At 42.0% G+C, this 18,326-nt stretch overlaps 1 protein-coding gene across 6 annotated transcripts in view; it reads left to right on the top strand.

Moving 5' to 3' along the window:
• The first annotated feature begins 273 nt into the window (after positions 1–273).
• The window catches only part of LOC112246858 (ELAV-like protein 4), an 89,885-nt gene continuing 71,832 nt past the window's right edge, over positions 274–18,326 (top strand). For 2 of the 6 annotated variants that reach the window (XM_024415616.2, XM_024415688.2), the window contains exons 1-2: positions 274–779; positions 1,350–1,481. In XM_024415616.2, the coding sequence (XP_024271384.1) occupies positions 732–779; positions 1,350–1,481 (180 nt within the window). In that variant the 5' untranslated portion in view covers positions 274–731. Of the gene's footprint in view, positions 780–1,349; positions 1,482–13,802; positions 14,185–18,326 lie in introns of those variants that run through there. The other 4 variants (XM_024415474.2, XM_024415546.2, XM_024415762.2 and 1 more) reach the window with 3 other exon arrangements.

Genomic DNA, 18,326 nt, shown 5'->3' on the forward strand with positions numbered 1-18,326 from the left:
AGAAGGAATGAGCCTGATCCCTATGTCTCATGTCTTATACACATAGAGAAAGAGGAGATGGGAAACACAGAGAAAGCAGGGAGAACAGGCAGATGTGGTTGTGTCGCTGTTGTTGTTAGAACAGTCTTCCCACCTTGTGGTAGCACAGTGAACTGTAGCTGCCTGCATGAGAGCGCGAGCAAGTGAGTTGGGAGAGAGTGACACAGAGAGAGATGGAATGAGAGTGTGAGAGAGAGAGAAAGAAAAGGTGAGAGAGAGATGGGGAGAGAGAGAGAGAGAGAGAGAGAGAGAGAAAGAGAGACAGAGAGGGAGTTTAAACCAAGAGCTATGTTTTGGGACAAGCTAATCTGCCAGAGAGCAGTGTGAGGATCGGAGCGCATTGTGTGAGCGAGTGTGCGGGGGACAGATAAGGGAACAAGCCCGCCAGCCCGACTGCTTGTTTTAATGTGCTGACTCTGGGGAGATAAAAAAAAATTGACTCTTCAGTTGTGTGCCGAGACCCTGGGCACAAGCTCCACATCCACCAGAGGTGTACCAAAGCAGGGGGAAAAGGGGACAAAAATCTGACACAAAAGAAATTATAGAGGATTTTTTCTCATTTTTTAATTGATTAATTTTTTCTTTCTTTTTTCCTGGGACTGACTCTCATTTCCAGTAGAAAGAGGGAGAAAATCACTGAAGGGGAACCCTTAGAAAATAAGAAAAGGACAAGAAAAAGCATTGACTACAAGATGTTCGAAATCAGCCGAACACTCAACGCTGCTTTGTTGAGCAATGAGGTAAAGAAAAATTGGCTTCGTTTTTTCTCACCTCCCCAGTGTATGTGCTGCCTACCATTCTGTCTTGTGTATTATTGTGTGTGTGCATTTCTGTGTAAAGTGTAAAGACACAGGGTTGATTAATGACCAGAGCTTAGCGTATTAGCCAAGCTCGATGGATGCTAGTAGAAAAAGGATCACAACGCTTCTCACTCATTCTTGCTTGCAGTAACAAATGGAAGGCTAGGCGGCTGGCTGATTGATGTGACAACTGTTTTATTTCCCCTAATTTCCCCAAAGCAAGGTGGCTATCATTGCTAAGCTTGCTTGAGGAATCGCCCATCATGTGTGTGTGTGCGTATGTGTGTGAGCGTGTGGTTGGTGCCTGTGTGTCTGCATGTCTGTGTGTGTGTGATTGTGTGAGTGTATAGTGTACTGTGATTGCCCTCTGCCTCCTCTTCCTCTCTCCCCCTCACTCCCGCTGTCCTTTGCCATTCTGTTTCTGTCCTTCCTACTTTCCTGTTTCTGTTCTTCCTTCTTCTCCCTCTCCCGCTCTCTCTATCTGTGTGTGAGCGTGCACTCTGTGAGCAGCATCTCAAGATGATGGTGAGGTACCCCCAGCTCTCGGGACTAGCCACTGCTGACGGCTCCGTCCCTGAGAGGCTCTCGCCGCTATTTCCCAGGGATCTCCCATCCACCCAGATGGGGTCCAGGTCACTTTTGGTAAGAGGATAGACAGAAATATCTCCATCTCTTAAAACACAAACAGGAGAAAAAATGATAGAGAGAGAGAGCGAAAGAGAGCGAAAGAGAGAGAGAGAGCAGTAAATAATAGATCAGTTTAGGAAGATGACTGTATCCCCAGGAATTGTATTAGCAGCTATTAACATGCTTATGTGTGTTCAATTACAACCGCCTACTCTGCCTTAACCCTCTGTCAATCAGTCCGTTATCTTGGGAGTAAGAGCGGCAGAGTGCATGTGAAGTGTGTATGAATTCAGTGTAGCAGGCTCACTGCATGCATAGTTTGCCAATGCCTGCATCTTTATGTGCATTTTGTACGTGTGTGTGTGTGTGTGCTTATGGCTTATGTGTTGTATGTGCATGGAAATAATGTTACCTCAATATTTATAAACAATGTCTTTTTAAACTACATTTTAATCTGAAACAGAAAGTAAATTAGAATATGGAAAGTAGTATGTAATATGGCGTCAGGTAATAGTTTTTCTTTGAAAAGTGTGGGGTTGGGTACATTTACCATCTTGACACTCGTAACTGGAAGATGTGATGTGCGGCAACTGAGAAATACAGGGCTACTGCAATACACTGAAACCTTGCCACAATGATGAAATACTGTAAGATATGAATGTTACCATTAATACCTGATGCTCTGTCTGGAGAGCATTTAGAAGTATGGATATAGTGTAGTTTATTTGTTTCACTTTTTACATAAGAGATTTGTTTAGACAGGATACTGATCTGATTTCATTATGTAATGCAGATAGTTGTTCTTGATGGCCATTATGTAAAGCAGGCAACTAAGTCAACCTGAAGTTAAACCATTAGGGACATTATCTTTGAGATAATTTATTCAAGTCTTCCTCCTCATTGTTAGAACTTGAGTCTACAGTATGTGCTGTTTCTAATGAAGAGTGTAGTTCAAGGGGAAGAGAGGCATGAGAAAAACTGCATTACATTGACATGAAACTGTGGGTGTCTAATCTGTGATGGGCTCTCATTCGGCTTCCCTTCAAACAGGCTCAGCTTCCCACCCTAGAGCTTTCCAGAATATTTCAGAAATTGTTGTAATGCTGACAGCATTGAGGTCTTCTGTTGACTGTACACGATTGCAGAGGAAATGTTTGGTCATCTATAAAGACTTAATGTTCTTATTCACCTGGCAGAACCGTCTTATTCACTCATACAGACTATTCTCGCATAGGCTACACAGTCATGCTCACTAGCTGCCTGTGAAGAATCCTAGTGTTGTACTACAGAGGAAATATACTTAAATTGCAGATGACAAGTAGCTTGATGCTGTAATTTCTCTCTCACATAATAATAGTACCACACAGTGCCTTAATTTCTGCTGAAATTAAAATTGAATAGTAGATTGTAATAATGGGTAGTGAGAGGTTATGGCAAGTTATTAAATCAACTCTTTCAAGCCTTTTAATTGCAACACATAAAAAAGCATTTAGTGTTTGGGTGAGCTAAAGAACTTGATGTGGATGTTTGTATGCATTTTCATTATATCTGATAATGATTATGCAGACCAGTCTAAAGCTATGATTGGAATGCGCACCAACCGGGGAAAATGTTTTATCACCCTGTTTCTATGTGACCCTGAAAACCCACAAATACTATTCTACTTCCTGTTAAAATAAATGTGACTATATTAGTTGTATGTAAGTCAGAATATATGAGGCGTGACTGGGATTGTGATTACCCTGGTTAAAACAGACCATCGTTACAATGATTAATGGCACCTTCATTAAGCACAGCTAGATCATTTGCATACATTAGATACAAGTGCTGGAAGAATGTTGAGGCTTTGCTGTTGGAGAGCAGGATTATTTTATACCTTTGGTGGATGTGAGGTATACTATTATAATACTAGAGACCAAAATGTTGAGTCCTAGATGTCTGAGATGTGTACGGTGTGAGAGCTGCATGATACCACTGTATGGCTATGGTACCACTACTGTGCTACAGTATGATATTATCACAACAGTAGTAGGATTGACAAAATTGAAATGATGATCTATCTTAAATCAAAAGCCATAATAAAAATATATATTATTTTACTGGTATGATACTGAACACCTTCAAGTATATTTAAAGGGAATCCAGTATAGCAAAGTGTTGAAGCAAAATACATCACTTGGTTGAACAAGATACATCCTTAGCTAAATGGCTGCAGTCTTGAACAATGTCCCTGGAGTCCAGGCCGCCATTTGTCAGGCTGCACGGGACCTAGAGAACAGTGTGTTTGAAAGGATGTCGAACAACATCTATTGAGTTCTCTATCAGAACCTAGTGTCTGTTCTGCTCTGAATGCTGTTGCGAGCCTGTGATTACTGTCATCACACAGCTGTTGTTTTTCTTAGAATGCTGTGCTTTGTTTGGTAACTCCATTCTTCGGTTCAACAAAGAAAGGTTAGATTTTACTTCAAACTCATTTGATGCATCATCACAACAATCAGAAGCATTGGCAATGGCATATTGACACCCCCGAAATTGTAAGGGTCATCTCTATTGCACAACAATGATTAGCTCTTTCCATCTGCCGCTTCCATCACTTCCTCCTTCCCTGATTGCAGTGTGTCTCTGGATAATCTACCCCGGGAAATTAGTTCATTTATGCTCAACAACTCTGCCTTTGCTGACGCACAAACAGGTGCAGTATAAAGATAGGCACGTATCATCTCTGAGAGAGGCAGCGCACTGTGCCAAGGAGGTAGAATCACCAGCCTAACTGCGACACAAAATCATATCTTGGATACAAAGGCCATAGATTGATATTGATTAACTGACAGGAGCATCATTTTAGGATTTACTATCTATGAAGAATGAAATGATGAAGTAACCTGGATTTGTTGAACGGTGGATTTGGACCAATATTCAGTGAAGTGATCTAAGATATCCCAATTCATAACATGCAAATACCACCATGAATCATTGAACTTTGAAAACATCAGTATGAGTAAGAATGAGCCAAGACACATGAGGTACCAGAACCTTGCTCAATCATCAGTTTTTGGAGGATGGCACACAAAAGTGCTATTTATCATGCAGGTCAATCTGCGGTCACCTGCACACAGCTGCAAGAGAACAGCCCATCTCACACTGCAGTACAACTGTTAAATACATATAGGCTGTAGAAGCTCTTATCATAGATTATTGTAGTGTATGTCCACAAAAAGGGTGTTAGAGAATATGTTGAGGGGAAGATACTGTGCTACCTGAGTAGTTACTTGCTTACTACATCCTAATTACGCCCATAAAAAACAATAGCTGTTGGGTGGCCTGTGTGGCATAGGATATGCTCTGTCAGCTTCTTGTAAAGAACCCAGTAAAGATCCAATGAATGCCAATTACCCTGACCATGTCAAGTCAGTGACATCATATAACAATTAATTTCAGATATCACACATCAAAAGGTGTGATTGTCTGTTGTGGGTTACAATTCATAGGCTAGTTTCTCAGCCACCCTGCATGATTCTCTCATTTCTGAGATGGGTGTGGTAGCTACTGCATTGTGTGTGCCTGCATGGAAGGCAGGGCCAGGAGGGCAGGCTGGCAGTGTCACACTAAGAGGGGGCCAGTGCTGCATGGGGGGGCCTGGTGAGCAGCAGCTGAGCCAGAGTCCCGCTGGGAGCCGTCACTGCTGAGTGGAGCAGGTGTCTCCAGCCAGGCAAAGAGCTTCCCTAAGCCAGAGGAGAAGAGAAGAGGCAGGGCCGGCCATGACTCTGTGTGCTCCGCAGAGGACAGGTGGCTCTCTCTCTCTCTCTCTCTCTCTCTCTCTCTCTTGCTCTCTCTTTCATTGCATACCAAGCCACCCTATTATGTATCTTGTATCTGCAAAGTGATCACATTAGCTAACATGCTAGCAATGTTGCTGTCCATGGTGCTGAAGTACCAGAAGGATATACAGTACAGTGCCTTCAAAAACTATTCACACCCCTTGACTTTTTCCACATTTTGTTGTGTTACAGCCTCTCTGACCTACACACAATACCCTATAATGTCAAAGTGCAATTATGTTTATTATTTTTATTTTTACAAATGTTTTAAAAATACAAATATGAAATGTCTTGAATCAAGAAGAATTCAACCCCTTTGTTATGACAAATGGTGTTTAACATGATTTTTGAATGACCTCATCTCTGTACCCCACACATACAATTATCTGTAAGGTCCCTCAGTCGAGCATTGAATTTCAAACACAGATTCAACCACAAACCCCAGGGAGTTTTTCCAATGCCTCGCAAAGAAGAGCACCTGAATACCCCTTTGAGGAAATCCAACACATCACTGAGTACCACTCTTCATATTTTCAAGCATGGTGGTGGCTGCATCATGTTATGGGTATGCTTGTCATCGGCAAGGACTAGGGAGTTATTTTTAGGATAAAAATAAATGGAAGAGAGCTAAGCACAGGCAAAATCCTAGAGGAAAAACTGGTTCAGTCTGTTTTCCAACAGACACTGGAAGACTAATTCACCTTTCAGCAGCATAATAACCTAAAACACAAGGCCAAATATACACTGGAGTTGCTTACTAAGATGACATTGAATGTTCCTGAGTTGCCTAGTTACAGTTCTGACTTAAATTGGCTTGAACATCTACGGCAAGACTTGAAAAAGGCTGTCTAGCACCTTGACAGTTTCAAGAATTTAAAAATAATAATGTGCAAATATTATACAATCCAGGTGTGCAAAGCTATTAGAGATTTACTCAGAAAGACTCACAGCTGTAATCGCTGCCAAGGATGACTCTAACACGTATTGACTCAGGGGTGTGAATACTATTTCATTTTCAATACATTTTCAAAAATGTCAAAAAACATGTTTCCACTTTGTCATTATGAGTTATTGTGTGTAGATGTGTTAGAAAAAAAAACATATTTAATCCTTTTTGAATTCAGGCTATAACACAGCAAAATGTGGAATATGTCAAGGGGTATGAATACCTTCTGAAAGCACTGTACGAGGGGAGGTGGTTGTGATCCATAAAACATAGCCACCCAAAAGAAAGACCTGAAGCTTACACCCAGCTAAGGGTCAGCTTTCTGGATACACGTACCCCGACCTGGAAGTAACAGCCTGTGATTTCACCCATAGAGAGGCAAATGGCAAGGTTTCCGAGGAGAAGCCACTCACGTTGCTCTGTGTGTATATGTGACAGGGGTCTATTTATCGACTGAGAGTTGCATGTGATTGTGTTGCTGCGGAAAATGAACATCTGAACAGTGTAATTGGTGGACAGTGAAAGCTTTGTAGTAGAAATAAAAGCTTTCGTTTGAAGACAGCAGTGCCAAGAAACGACTGCAGAGAAAACACAAAAGAATGTACATACAATTGTGATGATAGCTTGAAAACCATGACTTTTTGCCCGTTATGTAAGAGCGTTTAACAAGTGCTTTTTCCTCTTGCAACCGCAAAGAGCACTTCTATTGTGTTGATTAAACCGGAATTTAATTTAAGAGACACATTTATATACTGTATGCTTACTGTGGCCATTGGTTTATATCCAATCACAGTTATTTCACGGCTTATAACAGAGTAATTAGAAAAGGAATCATGTTGGAGGAAAAAAACGGAACTATGTCGTGTCTTTATTGCCTGAGAGCGAGGTTTACTCTTGTTTGTGTACATACAGCCATGAATGTTACTGTTAATTAGAGTGGAACGGTGAAAGGGCATTGAAGAAAACAGTCACAGTTTTATGCCATTTTCAGTCAACTGTTTCAATACACTCAGTTCCAGACATTACAAAGGGGGCATTACCCCCACTAACCAGTGTAGTTCTATTGTAATCTCTCTTAGCTGACTATGCTCAAAATAACAATAACAAAATAACAATAACAATGACCATTATGCTACAGTCAAGATCATCTATATATATATAAATAATTATATTCAAATTGCACATTGTGACGCATAAAAAAATATGACATTAAAAAAGGGAGGTCAAATGGCTGCACCTGCTATTCGAGAGCCATCAGCATCGGACCGCCATCTTAAAAGAAGAGATTAGAGAGTGCTTTAGCTCACAGCTTACTGCGTTTTGGTAGGAAGTGACAAATGTGGCCAACACTTGAGCGACAGGCTGTGGCCGAATCGTGACATCTTGACGAACAACACTGTTTTCCAGAATTTGTAGTTTCTTAGCCGATGCCTTTTATTGATCTACTAATTGTTTGGGAGCTGTAAAAGTGACGGCTGTTGTCATGAATAAATGATACGTGCCTGACATGAGTGCATTACTGAGGAAAACCTGCGAGGCCAGGCAATACTTCCTTAGAGACATAGCGGTTCTCTTCACAGCCCTGGGAAAGCATCATCCCCAGTAGTTTTCCAAGCCATTAATAATGAATCCTTTCTAACAGCAGCATTCAGGTTTAGATGGCTAGGACATCAGTGACAAGACTAAAATAACCCATTTTAAAGCAGGAGAAAAGCATATTTATGTATGGTAATTATTCCTTAAGGTATCCTTCTTTGCTGCTCTCTCCATTCTTGATTTCTTTACTCTCCCAATCTCGTTCTATTTCCTCCTGAGGGTGCAGGTGGAGGGGGTAAAAAAAGAGAGATGGACGGAACACAGAACACTGAGTTCATTCCTTTTTGTAGCTACAGTGGTCAAGGGCAGGAAGAAACACAACATACTTTATTAATGCATTGCCTTTTATCAAGCATAAGTCTATGCCTACCTAAACAGAAAATGTTACATTGATCAACAAAAATAAACAGCTAATACGACACACATGAGATAAAGCTATTCGCCAAGCATATATGCTGTTAAACTAAAATATGACAGAGTAGCATTGTGCACTCACTTTCCTACTAGCATCTTAAGAAGGAGCAGTAAACCATGAAGTGACATTTAGAAAGATGAAATGTTCAGGGTTAGCATGTTAGGAGGGCTCTAGTGCTCTGAGGCAGGCTGGCAGCACAGCGAAGGGATGGGGCCAGGCAGGAGAATACATCCCCTCTCTGAGGGGAGGTGCTGATTAAAGCCCCAGCCAGATGGACCGCAGCGGTCACCCTCAGAGCGTGGAGGTACCTCGACTGGGATCAAACACAGAGCAGGCCGCCCCACAGCCAACCACTACACCACCATGGCAGCACTCACCACTCATAGTGGCAACACAGACGCCAATAGCGACGAGGGGCAACACTGGTAATGACAAGGGGAGCAGGCAAAGTATTGTTGCTTTTGAATGTCATTTATCAAGTGGCAACACCTCTGTAATCCAAATGGACTGTAATCCAAAATCTCCTGCTGTGACTGAAACCCTCCGTGCCAGAATACATGTCAACCATGGAAACCCCTCTGTGCAATTTTACAGCTCTCTCATTTCTGTTAAAGGTTATGGGGGCCTCAATCCTTGCTCGCAAACAAAGGTAGTTATATGTACATATGCTTATTCTACCATGGTATTTGTTTAATTATACTTCAGATGTAGGCTCCCTTGCTGGGTTCAGTATTTACCGCTATTGAATTGTAATAACTGTCTTAATACTGCGTTTTGTGATAAAGGTGGCCATCTCTCCATACATACAGTATGTGGTTTTCTCCTGTCACATTCTGTTCCATAGACAGGAATAGCTTACGCAGTTAGATAAGCCATGCCACTTCTCAATTGCTCCATCTATATGAAATGGATTTGAGTTCAAGGGAATGACAAACGCCTGTGACAAATATAGCACAGCCTTGTCCTGAAGTCGCCATGAAGAATTAATGTCTTGTTGAGAAGTTTCTCTTAGGTGGTGACATGAGCATGAGTTGAAATGGCCGTGATTCATTTCCAATGACATGGAAAGATAGGTATTTACAGGAGAAATGTTTCTCCTGCAGTTTAAGGAGCTGAGTAAGGATTTGGCAGAATGCTTGTCAGTCATCTTAAACATCAAAGACAACAGAAGCCAGTCCCGAGGGACAACTACTGCTGTCCTCAGCTAAATGCAGATTTGTAATTGAAGCCTGATGTCTCGGAGTAAGCAATGCTGAGTTTGTCACTCTGTATCAAGACAAAAGGTCTGACACCAATTTGTTGATTGTTATGGGTGGAGAATAGACTTAAGCCAGAGAAGTGATGATGATCAATCTGAGTTGCATGGCCAGATGCTGCCAAAACTTCGATACAGGAAGTAAATGGATTGTTCAAGGGCAAATCAAAGAGAGCCAAATAAGCTCCTCCAAATAAGCTCCTGAGAAGACAAACCTGGGTGTCATAAAAAATAGTCTGTTTGTTTATGAGGGAGTCAGGGACATACTGTACTGGGATTTTTCCATGATAGGCTCAGTGCCACGGAAAGTGCATGATGAACATCATTTTTTGGAGGTCTCGCTTTCTCTGCCAGATCAGGCACGAATGGGCTATAAAGGCAAGCAGGGGATGACACTTCCAATCCGGTTAGTGACCCTAATAGGAAATACAGAGGTGAGCTGGGAGAGGCGAGGCCTCCTGTTAACAAAGCTAAAATGATCCAACTACAGGCCCTGTGTGACATGCTAATCAATGGCCGTTGACCTTTCACTGACCTGGTTGTCTGGTGGTCATTAAAACAAACCATATTGTGAAAGTTACCATTTAAAGACAGATAACTTTTTTATTGTTCTGTAAAATCAAAGGGAATTTCAGATAACTTAATACATATATTAATAAAAAATATATTAATCAGTGAAATTTCAAATATGGCACGGAGTAAAATACTGGCAGATGAGTCCATGGATGAATGCAACAAAATCTGAAAAATCCATATTGTGTTTATTCAAAATACATGTTCACAGAAGATTACATGTATATTTATTGAGCGTGACAAATTAAAACTTCTTAAAATGTTAACAGTTTTTTACACACTTCACACATTTCAGGTGACACCAACACTTTGCTACCTTTAAATAAACTTGTGATTATTCAGAGTGAAACAAGAAAAGGGTGCGAATACACTGTGTCTAACAGTTAGATTGCTCTGACTTAGATTAAGTTGATTCTATAACTGTCTGCTGCATATCTAGTTTCATACTAGCTACATACAGAATAGATATTATCTTACAATGTTGTTACATCTAAGTGTAATATCAAATTGTGTATTTGCGTGTGTGTGTGTGTGTGTGCGTGAGAGAGAAAGACACAGAGCGAGAGACAGTTCGAGAGAGAGAGATCACCCACACAGTGTGTATGTGTACAGTCAGCAGTGGAAATCCTTAAAATTCTTAGTTGAAATTCAAGTCAGCATTAAGGACGGGTCTCAATTTTCATCAGCAGAAAAAAACATTCACTGGATGTTAATCCGTGGAGCGCTTTTGAGAGGGAGGGGTTTGGGATGAGTAGGGAGGGCACAAGAGAGCAGGCGCAGGCCATGACAATTAGCCAGATTCTGGTGTCAGATTCTGGTAGCAGGCTTTCAGCAGAGGCAGGAGCCATGCCGGTGGGGCTCTATAATTGGGGCTACAGCAATCAGTGCGTCAGGTCATAGGAACTTCAGGAGGGTGGGTGAGAGAGTGTCAGGACCTATCCAGACAGAGACAATCAATGATATGGGCTTTACATTGCTGACTGCATCGTTGGCAATCCTCCTGGGTTAGAGCCAGTAAAGATTTTCACTTGAAAAAGTTAAGAAATATACAAAAAACTTTCATTAATATAGCTATCATAGTCTTTAGTCAAAATACATTAGCCCGTATAAGGCTAAAGCTAAATTCCAAATTATTTTTATGCAATATTTCACAAAATCTCCCAAAACACACACAGTGTGTACGGAGAGCCAAAGCACACAGAGGCAAACCTTCCTGCCCAGCAACTCCAGTGACTAGATCTGAAATCTCCCAGCAGGCAGCCAACCTCCCCATCTGACAACACAAGGCAGGAGAGAGCCACATGTAACACTGCTTTAAGACCCCATTCACTTTCATCACTTTCTATTTGTTAAAAGAATGTAGGAAAACAATTTGGTAAAAGAAAGCAAGTACAGAAGAAGATATGGATTGCTCAAATGAAATCCCATTAAGGAAACTCTATTGAAGTAATTGAGGATGTTGCCCATAGATAAGAATCTTCTGCTTCCTGGAACTCTCCTTAACTGCGTACCTATTAATCCAATAGTTAAAGTTGACTGCACTCAAAAAGAAAAACGATTGTTATTCATCTGTGTTACGTTCTATTATTTACAGCCAAGAATTAAAAGCTGGTAATAAAAACATGGTACCCGGAGAGAATATTAAAGTCAGTGAAGCAGAGAATTATTTCCCAAGCTTGCACAGAATGCAATGAATTCAAAAAAGGTCAAGTCAGAATAATAAAAGTGATAGAAAAAACAGGTCTGGTATTCATTGCAGGTTTCTAGACTAAGAAGCGTTGTACCAGAACGCACCCCAAACAAAAGGCAGTTGGTATCTGTTGTTGTCCCTGGCAGTAAGGGGTGGAGGAAGATACCACACATTATTAATATAAATCCAGCAAACACATCCATTCGGGAAACACCCATGTCCTGTTGATTCCTAATTGAGGTTGGCGATGCTTTAGCCGTGGCTTTAACGCTCATTAGTATTTCAAGCACATTGCTGTGCATGGCTTTAATACTCAGTGAGGTGGAGGGGCCAGAGGTGTAGTGGAGAGATTGGAGAGCTTCAAAACTCAGTCTCTTGCTTTTTTTATTCAATGCATGCAACTGTGGGCAAATTCTGTGCCCTGTGAAAGCTGACCAATGCACGGGTCTCTTCTCATTGCCATTATGCTACTGTACATGTACAAATAGAAATACAGTCCAAACATATACCTTGCAGATGTACTGCACTGAATGTAAAGCATGCATTCATTAAAAAAATACATACATTGTTACAATCCGTACTATAGGCCCACTTTACATATTGAGAAATTAACAGCTGAGTCATTCCGAGCCAACGTCCACACCAAAAAAACTCCTGAAAATGTTTGGGGCAAATGATGGATTAGTTTAACAGTGCTGCAGTGTTTTGTAGGCTGTCAAGAGCACTGTGGGACTTCCTATCAGTGCTCGTTCAGCTGGAGGTTAATGGACTTACTCAAGTTAGTCTGCCTGCCATGAGAGTCTCCTCCTAATTGAATAAAAACCAGCATGTGAACGAGAGGACCAGCTATATGTCTCTCTGTCTCTGATGTCTGGAATAAAACAATGTACTGTAATGACGCAGTGTTGAACAATGGATAAAATAGGCTTACTGCTGCTAGGCACATGCTGTAACAAAACAACCATAAAGCAAAGAGGAATATATTGTGTCATGACAACTAAGTAAATTAGAGTATGCAGGTGCTCGCTCTCCTTGTCACAGGTGCTTGCTCTCCTTGTCTCTGTGAGTCTGGGGCCAGCTAGTGTATATCTGCTTCATATGTTATGGCCTCTCTGGTCACTGCTGCTCTCTCATACCCAAAGCTATTCTAATCAAAACAGACTTGCCCCAAGGGTATGTGGCTGCTAGGTTTCAAAATATATAAGGTATATGAGATACTGTAAAATATGCACTGTTATTGCATCTAAAATACTGTATGAAAGATGCATTGTTATTTTAACATTGTGAAAGATCCTAACAATTGTTTTGAATTATTGCATTCTTCGAATCACACCTCTCTGTGTTGAAGGCAAAAATCAAATGCATTTATGGAGACAAAGGCAGCATTGTAGGTCAGCTGGCATTACTGATGTTTATGAGATGTGGCATGCCTTAGCTTGCGCAGGGTACAATTGAGAGGACTGCAGTAGTAGGCGTATAGGTATGGGATGCTATGCATCTCTTCCTATACAGGTACAAAAGACCCCCCCACCAGAGCTCTACAACCACAGCGCTGAAATTGGGTTTTGTCGGAGGATGGAGATGACGGGCCTCGTGTTAATTATTTATGATGCTTGCGTGCAGCTGTGAAGGGGAGCACAGGTGATTGAAGCTCACAGAAAAGACAAGAGGGTGCGGGGTAGAGTGGAGAGATGGGTGATGAACATCATCACCAACATCAAAAGGGCAGAGAGATTAATGCGCAATGTCACGAAGAGGAACAATTAAGCTACTTCTCTACACAATGATGATGGTGGTATGTCTCCATCCATGTAGACTACAATACCTTGTCACACCGTATGTAGTAGTGCGAGTCGGTTATTGGTTATCTTGCTCTATGTTACAGTTGTCAATAATATTTGTCTTCGCTGTCGATGCTGTAGTGCACAATATCAATCGCACCTTACGTTGGTAGCATCGCCCCCCGTCGTTCCTTTCTCGCTCTAGCCCTCCTCCAACACTCTCATCCACTAGCGCACCACCCCTTCCTTGCTCTATCGCAGCCAATGAGATTCTACACCCGACTGACTGAATAACCCATAAATCGGTTGTAGGAAAAATAGCTGCTTACACTAGCTGTTTCGTTTCAGTGAAGACTTATCCTTTTAGTTTTTTAGTTTTCTTTTTTTGTGACCGTTTATTTCCTCCGACGATCCCGAAGAGAAACAACGAGATTTCCACCCACGGCTCTCAGCCTCCGACACGCGACAAGCTCATTCATCCAGTCACACGCGCCTTATCTTACCCGATTGTCCTTGGGACCACGCGCTCCCCGCACGAGGATCGACTCTTGATAGCAACCGATTTTATTTAACCACAGGAAGACTAAGCACCTGCATCTCCCCTTTCGCTTTATCCTGCTCAACCCTAAACAAGAATGGTCATGGTGAGTAGGGAACCATTTAGCCTATGCTAAGCGCATCTGTCTTATAGGCTCTGTCTAGCTTAGGTTATTAGTCGTCTACATTTTATAAACTGCTTTGTGACACCTCCGCAGCAGTAGCTTCTAGCCAGGTGATAAACTTCGGTTTGCGTTTTAATCCGTAGCGAGCTGTCCCATTTTTTGGCGCTTTGTTGTTCATAGTCGTGATGCTCCTGCAGGTGTGTGTGTCCGTGCGTCGGTACATCTGTGTGTGAAATGTACATTTTTGATGTGAGTATTTCATATCAGTAGCCTGTGTCTGATAAGCCAAGCCCAGCTTAGTAATTAGTAAACGTGTGTGGGTGATTTTGTGATTATGTTGGTGAACTGCAAAATGAATTTGAATAAGCAAGATACATGCAACAAATATGAGCATGTATCAATCAATGTATATAACTTGTGTATATTTGCAGGCTTTAACATGCATGCAGTAATAGCACATTTATATACATAGTGCTGTTCAGGCATCCTGTAGTGCCTGAGGGTAGAATCCAGGGGCATAGGCATGGGTGGGCCTGTGTGGAGCGCTGGCCCACCCACTGGGGAGGCAGGCCCACCCAATCAGATTGAGCAACAAAAAATATCAATATACTTGTCAGTGTTCCCAGCAGGACATCATTTGTAGTTTTACCTAATCACAGTACTTGACTTGGGCAGGAACTGAGTCCCGGCACCTCAAATGTTCTTCTGCTTAAGTTCCTGCACCTCCTATAGAATATTAGCTCAAAAGAATTGAGCAGCTCCTGCACCTAAATATAAATGGTACCTTCACCTAAAATGAGTAACGGCATCTATACTGAACAGAAATATAAATGCAACATGTAAAGTGTTGGTCCCATGTTTCATCAGCTGAAATAAAAGATCCCAGAAATGTTCCATATGCACAAAAGTGTATTTCTCTCAAATGTTGTGCACAAATTTGTTTACATCCCTGTTAGTGAGCATTTCTCCTTTGCCAAGATAAACTATCTACCTGACAGGTGTGACTTATCAAGAAGCTGATTTAACAGCCTGTTCATTACACATTACATTACATTACACCTTGTGCTGGGGACAATAAAAAACCCCTCTAAAATGTTTTGAGTTTTGCCACACAGTTTTGAGTTTTGCCACAGAACACAATACCACAGATGTCTCAAGTTTTGAGGGAGCGTGCAATTAGCATGCTGACTGCAGGATTGTCCACCAGAGCTGTCGCCAGAAAATGGAATGTTAATTTCTTTACCATAAGATGCCTCCAACATTGTTTTGAGAGAATTCGGCCTTACGTCCAACCGGCCTCACAACCTCAGACCACTTGTAACCACGCCAGCCTATGTCCTCCACATCCGACTTCTTCACCTGCAGGATCGTCTGAGACCAGCCACCCAGACAGCTAATGAAACTGAGGAGTATTTCTGTCCATAAGCCCTTTTGTGGGGAAAAACTCATTCTGATTGGCAGGTCCTGGCTCCCAAGTGGGTGAGCCTATGCCCTCCCAGGCCCTCCCATGGCTGCACCCCTGCCCAGTCATGTGAAACACATAGATTTGGGCCTAATTTATTTATTTCAATTGACTGATTTCCTTATATGAACTGTAACTCAGTAAAATTGTTGAAATTGTTGCATGTTGTGTTTATATTTTTGTTCAGTATATTTCAGTCCAAGTCAAACACTGGCCTGAACATGCATACAACATCAGATAGAATTCATAGCAAGCAGTAGGTAGGAGGAGGTAAAAACCAGCCGCACCAATGTGTTGGAGGAAACACCGTACACCCGGCGACCGTGTCAGCACGCATTGCAACCGGCCCGCCACAGGAGTCACTAGTGCATGATGGGACAAGAACATCCCTGCCGGCCAAACCCTTGCATAACCCGGACGACGCTGGGCCAAATGTGCGCCGCCCCATGGGTCTCCCAGTCGCGGCTGGCTGCGACAGAACCTGGACTCGAACCAGGATCTCTAGTGACACAGCGCCACTCGGGAGGCCCCTTGTTTTGCCCATTCTAACATTCAATCGAACAGTAACTCAATGCCTCGAATGCCTGTCTGCCTGCTTTATATAGCAAGCCGCGGGTGTAGGAGCAAACCATTTTTGTGAATGAAGTGCTGTACCTATTAAACTGTGTGTATATTGACAATAATAGCTATCACTGTGTAGGCTAGGCTACAGTGTGTAGGCTACTCACCGTTAGCTAGCTAAGACAGACTAGCCAGCTTGGCTAGCAAAAACGTAATGGCCAAACAAAGCTCTGTAAAAAAAATCTCAAGAGACCGTGTATAGAAGAGGATGTTGGAGCATTTGCCACCAGTCCAGGGCCACCAGTCCCCCTCTATATCAGTCATTGCTGCTTTCTGCTGGTAATTCTCTGATCCACCTCTACGCAGATGACACCATTCTGTATACTTCTGTCCCTTCTTTGGACACTGTGTTAACTAACCTCCAGACGAGCTTCAATGCCATACAACTCTCCTTCTGTGGCTTCCAACTGCTCTTAAATACAAGCAAAACTAAATGCATGCTCTTCATCCGATCGCTGCCCACACCTGCCCGCCCGTCCAGCATCACTACTCTGGACGGTTCTGACTTAGAATATGTGGACAGCTACAAATACCTAGGTGTATGGTTAGACTGTAAACTCTCCTTCCAGACTCACATTAAGCATCTCCAATCCAAAATTAAATCTAGAATCTGCTTACTTTTTCGCAACAAAGCATCCTTCACTCATGCTGCCAAACATACCCAAGTAAAACGGAATATCCTACCGACTCTTGACTTCGGCGATGTCATTTACAAAATAGCCTCCAGCCCTCTACTCAGCAAATTGGATGCAGTCTATCATAGTGCCATCTGTTTAGTCACCAAAGCCCCATACACTACCCACCACTGTGACTTGTATGCTCTCGTTGGCTGGCCCTCACTTCATAAGTCGTTGCTAGGTAAAGCCCCGCCTTATCTCAGCTCACTGGTCACCATAGCAGCACTCACCCGCAGCACGCGCTCCAGCAGGTATATTTCACTGGTCACCCCCAAAGCCAATTCCTCCTTCGGCCACCTTTCCTTCCAGTTCTCTGCTGCCAATGACTGGAACGAACTGCAAAAATCACTGAAGCTGGAGACTCATATCTCCCCACTAGCTTTAAGAGATTTCACAGATCACTGCACCTTTACATAGCCAATCTGTAAATAGCCCATCCAACTACCTCATCACCATATTGTTATTTATTTGATTTATTTTGCTCCTTTGCACCCCAGTACCGCTACTTGCACACTCATCTTCTACACATCTATCACCCCAGTGTTTAATTTGCCATACTGTAATAATTTCGCCACTATGGACTATTTATTACCTCACTCCCCTTATCCTACCTCATTTGCACACATTATATATAGACTTTCTCTATTGTATTATTGACTGTATGTTTGTTTTTTCCATGTGTAACTCTGTGTTGTTGTTTGTGTCGCACTGCTTTGCTTTATCTTGGCCAGGTCGCAGTTGTAAATGAGAACTTGTTCTCAACTAGCCTACCTGGTTAAATAAAAGTGAAATAAAAATAAATAAAATACAATTAATTGCACTGATCTAATCGAGGGCCTTAAAGACAGTTTCAGTACATTCAGAGACAATGATCAGCACTGCAACACTGTTTTTATTCAACACTTTTAGAAATCATGAAAAATGCTTCTCCACTTCGACTCGCACTCTCTCCCACCCTCCGATGAGACGTCACCATCAGTCCAGTGAAAAAAACAACACCAAGTTATTTCAATTTAAGCTCCAATGTACCTCACAAGTAATTGGCTACAACAACAGACCTATTGCCAGTGTTATCATGTAGCCTAGCTTGAGACTCGAGTTTTGAAATGTAAGGGACTCAAAGTTATTTATAATAAGGGGTAGGACTACATTGAGAAAAACAGACCTCTCTTAATATATATGAAAATAGGAAAATGCATGAAACAATAGTTATTTCCCATCCTTTTTGGATGAATTGGAAGTAGAACTTTGCCCTGTGTTCCCCGCCCATTCACTATAGTTAGGCCCTATATTCTATGGATATTGTAGTTGATATCACATAATATATTGTAGGAGCACTTGATCTTCCGCACCCAGCAGAGAAT

The sequence above is a fragment of the Oncorhynchus tshawytscha genome, linkage group LG01 (assembly GCF_018296145.1).
Source record: "Oncorhynchus tshawytscha isolate Ot180627B linkage group LG01, Otsh_v2.0, whole genome shotgun sequence".
In the NCBI taxonomy this organism is placed as follows: domain Eukaryota; kingdom Metazoa; phylum Chordata; class Actinopteri; order Salmoniformes; family Salmonidae; genus Oncorhynchus; species Oncorhynchus tshawytscha.